Source organism: Agelaius phoeniceus, chromosome 19 (assembly GCF_051311805.1).
Source record: "Agelaius phoeniceus isolate bAgePho1 chromosome 19, bAgePho1.hap1, whole genome shotgun sequence".
Lineage (NCBI taxonomy): Eukaryota > Metazoa > Chordata > Aves > Passeriformes > Icteridae > Agelaius > Agelaius phoeniceus.
In genome coordinates, this window is record NC_135283.1 from 6,139,437 (window position 1) to 6,152,730 (window position 13,294).

Consider the following 13,294-nt stretch of genomic DNA (forward strand, 5'->3'; position numbering starts at 1 on the left):
CTTTTCCTGTAGGGATTGAAAGGGAGGGAACAGATGGTTTTGCTTCAAGGGAAAAAAAAATATGATCATCCCTTAACACATTTTAATGAGAAACGCTTACATCTGTGTTTAACAACAAATATATTATTTTTTCATAGGCTACTGAGTCTGAGCTAGATTACATGATATGGTGTGGAGATGGGGATTTGTGTATAAAAGGAAATATGTGGAAGATGTTCCAGGTGCCACAGCCCTGCTTTGAAGTTTGCATTTTACATCCTGGTTGACAGTTTTGCTTTTTATAGTTTTGTGTTTTAACAGCTCCCTTTAGGAGCTTATTAAAAAGAGACTTACTGCATCTCCAGTTTGCTGGGTGAGTGGAAAGTTTGGCAATTAGCAGGCAGATCTAGAGGCATTCTGTGCCTGTCTCTGGGTGGGTTGTTTTCTTCAGTGTTTCATGTTTCAATTTAGCACCCAAGTGCTGGGCTGGGTGAGAACCATGAGAAGTCAGAGCTTTTGAGTGACAGATTTGTTCTCTCCTGTCTCCCTCCAGGGCATCAACCTGTCAGGGGGGCAGCGGCAGCGTGTGAGCCTGGCCCGTGCCGTGTACAGCAGCTCAGATATTTTCCTGCTGGACGATCCCCTGTCTGCCGTGGACTCTCATGTGGCCAAGCACATCTTCGACAAAGTCATTGGCCCGGATGGGGTCCTGAAGGGAAAAGTAAACTGGGCTTTAGATCCTCTTAAAAACACACACAAACTCAGGAACACGGAAGCTGTTTCACCACCCAGGCCTTAGTGACAGCTCCTTCCTGAAATTCTGTGTGTAGCTGGCAACACGTGTACCTTTCCTCACAGCCCGGGCTGTGGCAAAATGCTGCTCGCACATGTCCAGGAACACTGTGGTCTGGTCAGAATGTGTACATGCAGAAACCTGTCTTTTAAAATCCTTTCTCTATGAGATCTCCAAAAAACAAGGCATGTGCTGGAGCGTGCACAGGCTGGTAGTGTTAATTGTTGTTTCTTGGGGGCAGCGCAGTCAGGAAGCGGCACCAAATATGGATGTTACAGAGGATTTTGGCAACAACAACCCAAACTGCAGTGGTTTTGCTGCACCTTCCACTCCAGCTGCCATCTTCTCAGATCATCTTGAAGCTCAAAAGGGAAGGGCTGCAAAGAAAATCATCATAAGGGAAGGAGGGAATGATAATTCAGTGTGTTTACTTTCCTCTCTCAGCAGTAGGAGCAAAGCGACTTCATGTACATCATGTCAAGCTAATTTGCCTAATGTGGACAGTGTTCTTTCACTGTGCATTTCACTTTGACATGATAATTCATTCCCTGTCCCAAAAAGGTATTTGGCTTGCTGAGTACTGTCAGTCCCCACAGTGCAAATGAAGGATATGTGTTTTTTTTTTTTCCTTTTCCCTATCCAGACCCGAATCCTGGTAACCCACGGCATTAGCTTCCTACCTCGGGTAGACTATATATATGTCCTGGTAGATGGCAAAATCTCTGAAATGGGATCTTACCAAGAGCTTCTGAAACAAAACAAGGCCTTTGCAGAATTCCTCCGGAATTATGCACTGGATGAAGACATTGAAGAGGATGAACCAACAAGTACAGTATTATTTTTTCTTAAAACATGTCTTCTTCTGTCAACAAGATTACAGATATTTTCTCTGTTAAGTGTCCCCTGGTTCTTCATGGCATTTGCCTTTCTGCACTACCATGAAAATTATTGTCTGTGGCCAGGTCTGTACAACTGAGAAATCTTTTTCACTAATTTCTTTCAAAATTTTGTGTGGTTTGTCCTAGAAGAAAGCAAACTTGTCTTAGAAATTATTTTAAACTTGGGAATTTATTTTACAATTAGAAAGGTCAAGCTCAGCAAGAAGACACAATAGCCAAGAATAAACTGGGCTTGGTATGAAAGGGGCTACCCAGAGTCTGGTGTGTTTTTTCTTTATATGTGATTGTGGTATTTTTCATGTAGCAAAGTCCAAATGAAATTTTAATCTTGGGTTGCTTTTCAGCTTGGTTTGATTCTGACAAAATGATGCAAGATAAAAGCATTCTGGTGGATGTTTCCCCTGTGTGATAGTGTTCCCATGCCTCTGCACTGCTGCTCTCCAGCCTGGCAGAGGAGTATGCGTGGCACCTTCCAGCCACAGCAGAGGCTTGCAGGACTCCTGATGTGACTCCCCCAGCCCAGGCTCATGTCTAGAATGTGCCAAATTAGTGAATTTAGCTACAACCAACTCTTAACACAGGGAATAGCCTGGCATTCTGATTGGTTAAAGGGATGTGATATAAGTGCATTTGGCAGCCAACCTACATCATAAGATCTTTGCAATTTCATTAGAAGTGATGCACGGAAGGGATATACACAAAGCTAGAGGGGAGCTTATGCATTTATGATTTTCCTGGGAGGTGGGGGTGTGGGTTTGTTTTCATGGCCTTCCTTTTTATAGCCACCTTTCTCTGTGCTTTCCTATGACAGAAAATTGAGGTGTGATCTTGTCTTGCAGTGCTGGAGGAGGAAGAAGTGCTGCTGGCTGAAGACACCCTGAGCATCCACACAGACCTGGCTGATAACGAGCCCGTGACAAACGAGGTCCGCAAACAGTTTCTTAGGTAAACATGAGGTCCTTGCTATTCTAGTCTGTGTCTGGGGTAAAAAACATCTTTCAGATGTCAGTCACATTCTGCTTCTCCATCTGGGCTTCAGTTTCCTCAATTTCCTCTCATAAATAAATTGGTTTAGTATCCTTTTAAAAATAAATGTGAACACTCAAGATCAAACATCTATTCCTTCTGTATTCTTTTCAGTCTGGACTGAACTAATTTCTAAAAGCAGCTCTCTGGTTCTCAGATAACACCACTGTGTGTATATACCCACACAATGGTGAACTGCTGCCAGATGTGTGAAAAATAAACTCCTTGCATTGCACCTTTCCATTGGGAGCCTTGGAAATCTTTTGAAGGTTTTTATAATCATACCCATCAGTGCTGTCCAGCTACTGCTGATAGGAAAACAGAGAAGCTCAGGGTTTAGATTGAAATGTCTGCCTTGTCATGAAGCCTCTAAAGGCCTTTCCTAAAGAGGTCAGGCTCTGCCACAGCCTTTCTTAGATCCTGTATTTCTGGCATCCCTGAACATGCAGAGAGGTGGAAGAAGCATCCACAGCTATAAGTGAGGCTGGCATGGGAACTTAGTGGAAGAGCTGGGAATAAATCCAATTCACTACATCCCAACCTTGCCTTAGCACTGCCACAATATGCCCTTTTTCTCCTAATGACTCTTTTGTTTTAACTAGGCAACTTAGTGTAGTGTCTTCTGAGGGAGGAGAATGTCCCAACAAAATGTCAACGAAACGAAGAGTCTGTGAGAAGAAGTCAGCAGAGCCTCCTCTTCCAAGAAAAAGTCCTAATGAGAAACTTATTCAGGCCGAAACCACTGAAACAGGCACGGTATGGTTTGATTCCCCCCTCCCCTTTTCTGCCTTTTTTTTTCTGTTTGAAAAAAAATCCCCTTTATTTTAACATTAGATCCAGTTCTGTTAAATATGTGTATAAATCACAGCTGCAGGCTTTAGGCCTTAATCTGGTGACCACTGATCATTCAGATTAGGGATTTTGGCAGAGATTTTGGCACCTAGGTAGCCCTATATATTTAGGAGAGCAAAAAAAAAGGAAAAAATAATCTCTTCCAGTTCCCTCCACAGTCACCCAATACTGCAGAGCCCTGCATTCCATCAGCCCTGCCTTTGTCTCGCAGAGCTTTCAGCACTGGTTTTTAAACTGTTTGCCTGCTGCTGAGTTCAGCTGCAGCACTGGGTTACACGAACCAGCTGCATCTGGGTGCCAGTGAGGCTGTTCTGCATAAATACCTGCCAACCTAAGTACAGAGCACTTTGTGCTTGTAGGTACAAAGGGGCTGTATTCCTCCTGAGTAGGGCCAGGGAAAGAAATAGGAACAAGAAAAAAGAAAAGATGGGAACACAAAAGTTAAAGAAAGGAACAGCAGATGGAAGAGGAGCAGGGAGGTTTGATAAAGAAAAAGCCCCTTCCCTCCACTTCAGAAGGCTCAGTGTGTCCTGTTTAGTCTGATGTACATGATCCATGGCACAGACCTGCTTTTTCTGTGGATTATTTTAGCCTTCAAAGTCACTAATCAACAGCACTTGTTCTTTTAATTATTCCTCCTTATGCTTTTTACTAAGCACTGAGTTTTGTCCCGAGTCTCTTTTTGCTTCTCTGCCTTTTTGCACTACCTTAGAGACAGCACCTTTACTTCTTGCTGTTTATGTTCTTGTTGGATTGCATTAGCATTTGGTACCTCATTTAAGTTGCTGTGAAGACACAGAGTGGAGGCATGTTCAACACTTTTGCTTAAATAGGCCATTTAAAGTTGTCTTGAGTATGATACTCCTGCCAAGTTGCTTCTACTTCCTGAAAATCTTGGCTCCTATTCTTATTACCCATATTTTGCTGCTATTTCGTCTGGCTGCTTCTTTTTTTTTTCTTCCCCCTCTGGCATAGTCTTAAAAATTAAAAACTCCACGAAAGTAATGAAATACCAATCCTCAACATGGAGGAGAAGAGTATTTCACAGAGGTTTCTGACTTGTTTTTTGAAAGCCATCATCCTGACATGGAGCTCAGGCAGATGAACCTTTCTCTGTGGGGTTTAGGAGTTCAGGCAGTTTTGAGTTAGGCTGGTGTCAGAGTGTGTTAAAGTTTTGTCAGCAGTTCCTCTCACAAAGAATGTTTCTATCTCGTAATTCTCTTTAAACTCCTTGTGTGGGTTGTGCAAATCAGCTTTAGTGTGTGATTTTGCAGGTAAAGCTAGCAGTGTTCTGGCAGTACACGAAGGCTATCGGCCCTGTCATTTCTTTGGTGATCTGTTTCCTGTATTGCTGTCAAAATGCTGCTGCCATTGGGGCCAATGTGTGGCTCAGTGACTGGACCAATGAACCGGTAGTAAATGGGACTCAACACAACACAGCCATGAGAATTGGGGTCTACGCTGCCCTGGGCCTCTTGCAAGGTGAGGGCAGGTAAAATCATCATACCCCAATGTTTTGGAATGACGTATTAGGTCAGAAAGCCGTGGCACCAGTTGCTAGTGGTCCAAAAGGATGATAAGTTTAGATTACATATTAGGAAGAAATTATTTATTGTGCTGGAGGTGAGGCCCTGGCACAGGATGCCCGGAGCAGGCTGGGATAGTGGTGGTGGGGTTGGAACTGGGTGATCTTATAGGCCTCTTCCAACCCAAACCATTCTGTGATTCTATGATTCTATGAAAATTGCCCCACAGCTCCTATCCTAAACAAGAGAGCTCATGTAACCTAACACAGTCTGAGGTCAGCCCAACGCTTTTAATTTTGTTGTGAAGCCCTTGAGGGGGCTGGACAGGTGATGTGGAAGCTTGAGAGAGGCAAGTTGGAAAGAAAACATGAACATTTCAGTGCAGAAGGGGATGAAGGGTTGGGGTGAAGTTGTAACATTAGGACATCATGGAGGATTGTGGAAAACAGCAGGGAGATGGTTATGTATCTGTTTTCCATAGTGAGGATGGTGAATCCTGTGGATGTTCCTGTGCCTTAGGCAGCAGTGGATGCAATGCCGATGTGCACAGGAAGAGAGGGTGGGCAGGAAATAAAGTGAAGTAAAACAAGCTTGGACTACAACAGGAACTGCCAAGGGTCAGGGAAGCTGTGAATCATAGACATCATGGGATAACACATCTGCTCCTCACCTGCCAGGGCTCATAGTGCTGATCTGCTCCTTCACCCTGGCCATGGGGGGCATCAATGCTGCCCGGACCCTCCATGCTGCACTGCTGGAGAACAAATTCCACACCCCACAGTCATTCTATGACACTACCCCGACTGGGCGCATCATCAACCGTTTCTCCAAGGACATCTACGTCATTGATGAGGTCATCCCACCCACCATCCTCATGTTCCTGGGGACATTCTTCACCTCCTTGTCCACCATGATCGTTATCATAGCGAGCACTCCACTCTTTGCTGTGGTTATAGTCCCACTGGCAATTCTCTACTTCTTTGTTCAGGTAACTGGAAAAATGTGTGACAACTATTGCAATTATTCCATTCCTTTTCTTTTTAGGGAAAACAACATTGATTTGTGGGTAAAATGGAAATACCTGAAGTAGCTATGTGTTTATATAAACAAAACATTATTTACTTTTTTCAGAAAAAGAAATGTCCTGCAAGATGTGGCCATAAAACAGACATAAACTTTTTTAGCTTTTAAGTAATAAAAAGTAAGCTTATTGCTAAAGCCAGCACTGCAGTGCATGCCAATGTATTAAATGTGGATATATTTGACATACTGATACATTTTCAAAGTAGTTAGGAATTAAAATGTTGAAAATAGAAAGCATCAATTTTATTGATTTCTGAGCCATAATCAAGCTTATTTTACAGACTGTAAATAGAGACCTGATAATGGAGGTGCAAATGCACAATTTGTTTTCTTGGAAAATGAGGCTCCTACAAATGGATTCATTCTGCTTGATTATATTAACTAAATTTAAAGGGACATAAATAAATTCAACTTTCAGTCTATAGAAATTGCAGTTACCCAATACTCTTGTGGAATGATGTAAAGGTAACTTTCTTGGTACTCTTCTTAATTTTGGACAATATTTTAGAGGGTTGAAGTGCATTAGTAGCAATCTCCTTTAAATCCTTAACCTAAGAAATTCTTCACTGTTAATTTTAAAAGTGAAAATATTTAATGAACCTTTCAATTTCCTGTGAAAAATGGCAGCGATTCTATGTCGCAACCTCCCGCCAGCTGAAGCGCCTGGAGTCTGTGAGCAGATCCCCAATCTACTCCCACTTCTCAGAGACTGTGTCAGGGGCCAGTGTCATCAGAGCCTACAGGAGAGTGAAGGCCTTCGTGGACATCAGTGATCTGAAGGTAGATGAAAATCAGAAGAGTTATTATCCTGGCATAGTGTCAAACAGGTAAAACATAATTTCTTGTTTTCACTTAGATAACCCTGTTTGCAAAATTGGTCCCAGGCTCCCACTTTTCCCACACTGCTTTACCCCTGCATTCTTCCCAGGTGGCTGGGCATCCGAGTTGAGTTTGTGGGGAACTGCATTGTCCTTTTTGCTGCCCTTTTTGCTGTGATTGGTAGGAACAGCCTGAATGCTGGCCTGGTGGGACTGTCAGTGTCCTATGCGTTACAGGTACATGTTACAGCTTTATTGAGGGGGTGTACATTTTTGTAGATGATATGGATATATTTCCAATAATCTAAGTGCTTGCTAAAGCTGGAGTTAATAGGGAAATAATTAAAATGAGTAGTGGGATGTTTGGAAAACAGAGATTCACACTGGATGCTGAAATCATCAACAAGCTCACATGAAGGAGGATCTCAGGGCACTTTGGGAGCATCAAGGCTGTGCTGCACCCCAGTACCTTCAGGGGTGGCGCATGGGAGTGCCAGAACATGAGTAAGGGCCAGAACATCAAGAACAGACCATTTGAGCAGTGTGGCTTAATGTGTTGTGCATCAATCCTGCTGTGCAGCACATTGGTGTGTCCAGGTAATTACAGGCAGATCAGTAGGACTTATAATTAGACAAAGCAAACTGTAGTGACCCAGGCTGTGGAGAATGTAGCAGATTTAATGGCCTCACTCTTGCCAGAAGCATTTTAGGTACCCTGAGTATGCAAAGTTGCTGTTAGCAGTTTTCCAGTGAAACACTGGAAAGTTTTCCAGTGTTTTGGGGAATGACTTCCTTCCAGCTTTTTTTGAGAGGGGCAAGTGTTAAATCAGCAAGAAGCATCATCATAATCTTCTTCATGTAAGCTCTTGATAATCTGTATATTTCTTGTCCCAGTAACTGTATTAATTTTAATGCAAAGGTAATTATCTCATTTGTAGCATTAATGTGAATCCATGTCTTAAAAGCAGTGTCTGCTGTTGTTGGAGGTTTTTGGGGTTAGGTTTTTCTGTGGCTTTTTTGGGGGGTTTTGGTGTTTTGTTCGTTGCTGGGGTTTTGTATGTTTTGAGGGGGTTGTTTTGGGGGGAGTTGTTTTGGTTTTGTTGGGGGGTTGTTTGAAGCTTTGTTTTGTTTCGTTTGTTTTGGTTTTATGGTTTTTTATTATATGCATTGTTCCTCTGTGGGTGATATTTAGTTCCTTGTCTTCCCCAAGGTGACCTTGTCTCTGAATTGGATGGTCCGAATGACTTCTGAACTTGAAACCAATATTGTGGCTGTGGAAAGAATAAAAGAATATTCAGAAACTGAAACAGAGGTCAGCTACCACAAGTCCAGCATGCTCAGCAACAAGATGAAAATTTTAATGCACGCATGTACATGGTCCTTCTTGAGGCTCTTGAGATGGTTCCTGCTCTGAGAGTTATCATTTAACCTGAACAAATGTCGTGCTCTGAACTGTAATTTATTCTATCACAGCTCCAAATTATTATTGCTGTCATGCAGCCTGTGCTTAGCATCTCATTTTCTGCTGCTGTGAGTGGCTATGGCACAGGAGATGAGCTTCACATCAGAATATTGGTCCCTTTGTGTTTGAAGTATTTGATGCACAGTCTCACCTGTGTGGCTGGTGCCATGGTCCTGCTCATGAGCAGAGCTGCAGTACAATTATCAGGTCTTACACATGTTTTCAATAGTACTTCGATTTAATCAACTTAATCAGTCCTCACCTCCCATGAGAAAACTTCTCTAGGTTCACTGTACTGCTAATCATCCAATTGCCTACCTTTGCTGCCAAAGACTTCTGAAGCTGGCAGATGGAGCTGTGCCAGGAAAGCTACTCTCTGGACACACTGGTTTGTTAGTCCTATGTGCACACTAAGAATTAAGAAATGGAGGAGACCTGCACTAAACAGTTCTGGAGATCAAATATTTAACCTGGAACAAAAAAGATAGCTAGACAAGATGTGTGATAGGTGTTATAAACCATAGCTTGAGCTGGCAGAAAACTGACAGTGTTCTGTTAAAGCTGATGGGAAAAAATACTCATATCCATTGAGGATTCATCCCTCTGTGCTCAGAGTTTTTTCCTGTTAACTTCACTACAAAGACAAATGGGGGGATACTTAGGACCCCATGTTTTTTCCCCTTTATTATCAATTTATTCAATCATGGAGATTTCATTTATCAGATAAAATGCTTTTATCTGAGCTTGAATTATTTTTTCTCAAGCCTATGTGAGGCATTTCTGACTTCTGTTTTCCTCAGGCTCCCTGGATCATTGAGGGCAAGAGTCCCCCAGAAAACTGGCCATCCAAGGGAGACCTGGAGTTTGTGAATTATTCAGTGAGGTACAGGAAGGGCCTAGATCTGGTACTGAAGGATCTAAACCTCCAAGTGCATGGTGGAGAAAAGGTGAGTTACCAGCTGAATGTCTGCTTGAACTTTGCTCTGGGCATCCGGTGACAGCTGTGGAGTAGAGGAGAGGGTCTAGAGGAACACTGATGCCAGTGCAGGAGCCAGCAGTGATGCCTGTGCTGTCCATGTGCCAGCATCCTCCTGGCTGGAAAGCAGTAGAGTGAATTGCATGGCACTTTCTGGACTTTCCAGTTTATTTGGCAACAGGCTCCCATACGCCATGTAGGAGGCACCAACGCAAGTGACAAAAATTCAGTGACAAGAATGCTTTTCTGAAGCGTGCAGATGGGAAAAGGAATTCCAGCTTTTTCTTGTCTTTGACTTCCCCTGTGAAATTTTTGGCGTGAAAGGAAATGACATTCTTTGCTTCCTTAATCAGGAAATTGCCTTTATTCTGGGAGATTCATTTCTTCATGCTTTGATAGAAAGTTCTGAGGTTTGCCTGCTGGAGACAGAATAATTAGCATGGGAAAGTCCTTTCCTGAACAGGCTGTTGCTAAAAAATAGAATTGCCCTTATTCTAAGCAGACAGGATGACAGCATCCTTCTGGCATGGAAATACATGTGCTTACCATGAAGTAGGAATTGCCTTAGAGAGCTTTATTTCTTGTCCTTGAGTGCCTGGACCTACCATGGGTGTCCCAAATCACCCAAAGTTATGTAGGATGGCTGTAGGCCTGTGTTATTCATTATATTCATGACATGTGATATTTATATGGAATATCATTCCAATTACAGGAATGGCAATAAGTACATCAGAGTGTACCCAGGGTTTGTAGAGAAGGATCGGACATTCTTTCTTAGATTCAGATCTTCAGTCAAACCTCTCAGAAGAACCCTGGGGGGTTGTTTGGGAGTTTTTTGTTGGGTGTTGTTTTCATCTTAACTATGTGCTTTGTTGTTAAACCTGCAATTTGTTGTAGATTGGAATTGTTGGCAGAACTGGTGCAGGGAAATCCTCCATGACGCTCTGCCTCTTTAGGATCCTGGAAGCTGTAAAAGGGGAAATTAAAATTGATGGCATAAAAATTTCAGAAATTGGTCTCCATGACCTTCGATCAAGGCTAACAATTATTCCTCAGGTACTGTTTCTGTGTGTCACAATGAAGGACTGTTTTCTAGCAGCTTGACAAACCCTAAATAATGGTTTATCCAAAGAGGAAAATGTTTTGTTGCACTCATAAAATTGTTTCAGAAAAACAAACTATTTATACTTTAACTGGTCCCATCCTGCCACCTTATAAGCTGGGTGATGAAAAAGGATTTAGAATAAACCATCTTTAGAGCTGCAAGTTGAGTTTGAATTGTATGATGTAAAGTATTTTCAGAGAGGATGGGATTGGGAGGTAGCCTACCTGGGATGCAATGGACACCTCAAAGCAGCAGCCTAGTACAGTACAGCTGTTTTAAGTACAGTATCTATACTTAAAACAGCTAAAGCACTTGTCTAATGAAAATTGGTTTTATATCCAGGATCCTGTCCTCTTTTCTGGAACACTGAGGATGAACCTGGATCCATTTAATAAGTATTCAGATGAAGAAATATGGAAAGCACTTGAACTGTCTCATTTGAAGAGGTTTGTCAGCAGTCAGCCATCCATGCTTGACTATGAGTGCTCAGAGGGTGGAGAGAATCTTAGGTAAGGAATGCCTTGACTAGGACATACACTGAGCTGTCATTCAGCTGTGACAGTGGGTGACACCTGAGCACAGGCTAACATTGGTGTGTCATATCTGAAATGATTCGGGCACCTGTTTCTGTTCCAAGAAAGCCACCAATGTTCAAACGTTTGCCTCCTCTTCTGTTCCAAGAAAGCCACCAATGTTCAAACGTTTGCCTCCTCTTCTGCATCTGCCAGAAATGATCTGATTCTTCTCCCAAACCCAAATCCCATCTTGTCAGAAAGAAGTTTTAGGATTGCAGGATATTAAGGACAGGCAGCCCCTTAAACACATTTTGGTAGGCAGGGAAATGCCATGATAACATTACTGCTGTGCTGACTAAGAGTTCTCAGCCTGACTTTAGCAATGTTTATTTTCCATTACTATTTGAAAGGCCCATGAAGACATGACTGGGGATGATAAAATGCCATTTTCTGATATGCTTCATTGGCTTCTGAGGCTGTGGTGTCACAGATTGCCTGTGATGAATGTTTGGCTCCTTCCTCATGGTGCATACACTCAGACTGAGTCTATGTTTGTGGCAAGGGAGGAAGTCTGGGTTGCTCAGATACATGTATATATTTTATTTTTTATTGTAGTAAGGACTTGCAGCCTCAAAGCATTTTCTTTTCCTTTTTATTTTCTTTTTCCTAAGTTTGCATATGCTCAGTGTTATCAGAACTATGAGTGTTTCTTAAAGCTTAGGCAGAAATGTTGTCATTAGCTGCCCTGGCTTTTGTCACAGCGATAAAAGGCACATTTGGTGGCTCTGCCAGCACAGGGCCAGGCAGTAAGTGATCCTATCACTGTTAGTGTAGGTATGCTGCAGCCTGCATGTGTGAGCTATGGGGCTGACAGAACAGACAGCTTGCAAAATATTTCAGGGGGTTTTGGGTAACACTATGAGTGACCTGCTGAGCACAAGTGGCTGTAAGCAGTGGGGAGCTGGGGTCACTGAAAGGCTGTCTGTACTTGCAGTGTTGGCCAGAGGCAGCTCGTGTGCCTGGCCAGAGCTCTCCTGCGCAAAACCAGGATCCTGATCCTGGATGAAGCCACGGCTGCCATCGACCTGGAGACAGACAACCTCATCCAGATGACCATTCGGACACAGTTTGTGGACTGCACAGTGCTGACCATTGCACACAGGCTGAACACAATCATGGATTACACCAGGTAAGATCTCTAAGTAGCGCGTGGTGGGCTCGTGGGTTTGCTGGGGATGTGAAGCAGCACTTCAAGGGGTCTGGTTTGTCTCTAGAGATGAACACTGGTTCTCTTGTCGGGCAGTGTGTAAGCAATGATGTGCTGTATCATCCCAGAATTTCCAGCCCTGACTTTGCCTCTGTTGGCATAGGAAACAGGTTCTATATTCAGAAACCAGAGCTGTGTAAGGGACACTACCCAGGGACACTCCTGAGACTGTCTGGAAGATTATGGAACCTTGTTAAACCAGCAGTTGCTGTAACTTCTTCACTAACAGCATGCCATTTTAATTACTTGAAAATATATTAGTATTCTTCATGAGCTTTAATCTCCTTGGCTTTCTGGAACTATAGTTTCAGTTCCAGATGCTTTTTTTCCCTCTTCTTGCCCCTGGGAGACAGTGACTGTCCTGTAACTTTTTTTGTCAAGCAGCAGCTCAGGGAGAATGTTTATCATCTATTGTGTTTTAACATGGGAAAATAATTGAGGAAAAAAAAAGCAAGGCAAAGATTAGAGAAATTTGCTTTTGACACAAACAGGTACCACATTCCTTGTGAGGAATTTTCTGATACATCTTTCCCCCCACACCATCTTTTGTTTTGTACAGGGTTCTTGTTCTAGACAACGGGACCATAGCTGAATTTGACAAACCTGCAAACCTTATAGCAGCAAAGGGTATCTTCTACAGTATGGCCAAAGATGCTGGACTGGCATGAAGAGAAGACCCCTTGGGTTTTGGTTTGGTGGTTTTTTAATATTACTGACTTGCCACAAAAGTGACTTGTGAATGTACTGTAATTTACAAAACAGTTTTTGTAGTAGACTCAACTTGTGATATGTGAACAAATAATTTTACAATTATAAGGACCAGGAAGTGAATTTTACATTTTAAAATATTTTCTATATACATAAAGTATTTTATTACATGCTTTTTTCCCCAAAGAATGACAAATATTCTGCCAAGAAAATGCATGTACCACAGCACAATTATGTACTGCATTCAGGTTTGTAATTAGTAAATTATATTAATGGTACAAATTA

General features: G+C 42.5%; 1 protein-coding gene across 3 annotated transcripts in view; it reads left to right on the forward strand.

The window, feature by feature from the left end:
* ABCC3 (ATP binding cassette subfamily C member 3) overlaps positions 1-13,294 on the forward strand; it is a 47,647-nt gene extending 34,353 nt beyond the window's left edge. Inside the window, exons 18-31 of one of the 3 annotated variants that reach the window (XM_077188295.1) lie at positions 533-700; positions 1,416-1,599; positions 2,511-2,616; positions 3,300-3,453; positions 4,824-5,031; positions 5,753-6,063; positions 6,786-6,985; positions 7,087-7,213; positions 8,187-8,288; positions 9,239-9,385; positions 10,312-10,470; positions 10,862-11,028; positions 12,029-12,223; positions 12,861-13,294. In XM_077188295.1, the coding sequence (XP_077044410.1) occupies positions 533-700; positions 1,416-1,599; positions 2,511-2,616; positions 3,300-3,453; positions 4,824-5,031; positions 5,753-6,063; positions 6,786-6,985; positions 7,087-7,213; positions 8,187-8,288; positions 9,239-9,385; positions 10,312-10,470; positions 10,862-11,028; positions 12,029-12,223; positions 12,861-12,969 (2,337 nt within the window). In that variant the 3' untranslated portion in view covers positions 12,970-13,294. Of the gene's footprint in view, positions 1-532; positions 701-1,415; positions 1,600-2,510; positions 2,617-3,299; positions 3,454-4,823; positions 5,032-5,752; positions 6,064-6,785; positions 6,986-7,086; positions 7,214-8,186; positions 8,289-9,238; positions 9,386-10,311; positions 10,471-10,861; positions 11,029-12,028; positions 12,224-12,860 lie in introns of those variants that run through there. The other 2 variants (XR_013184726.1, XM_077188296.1) reach the window with 2 other exon arrangements.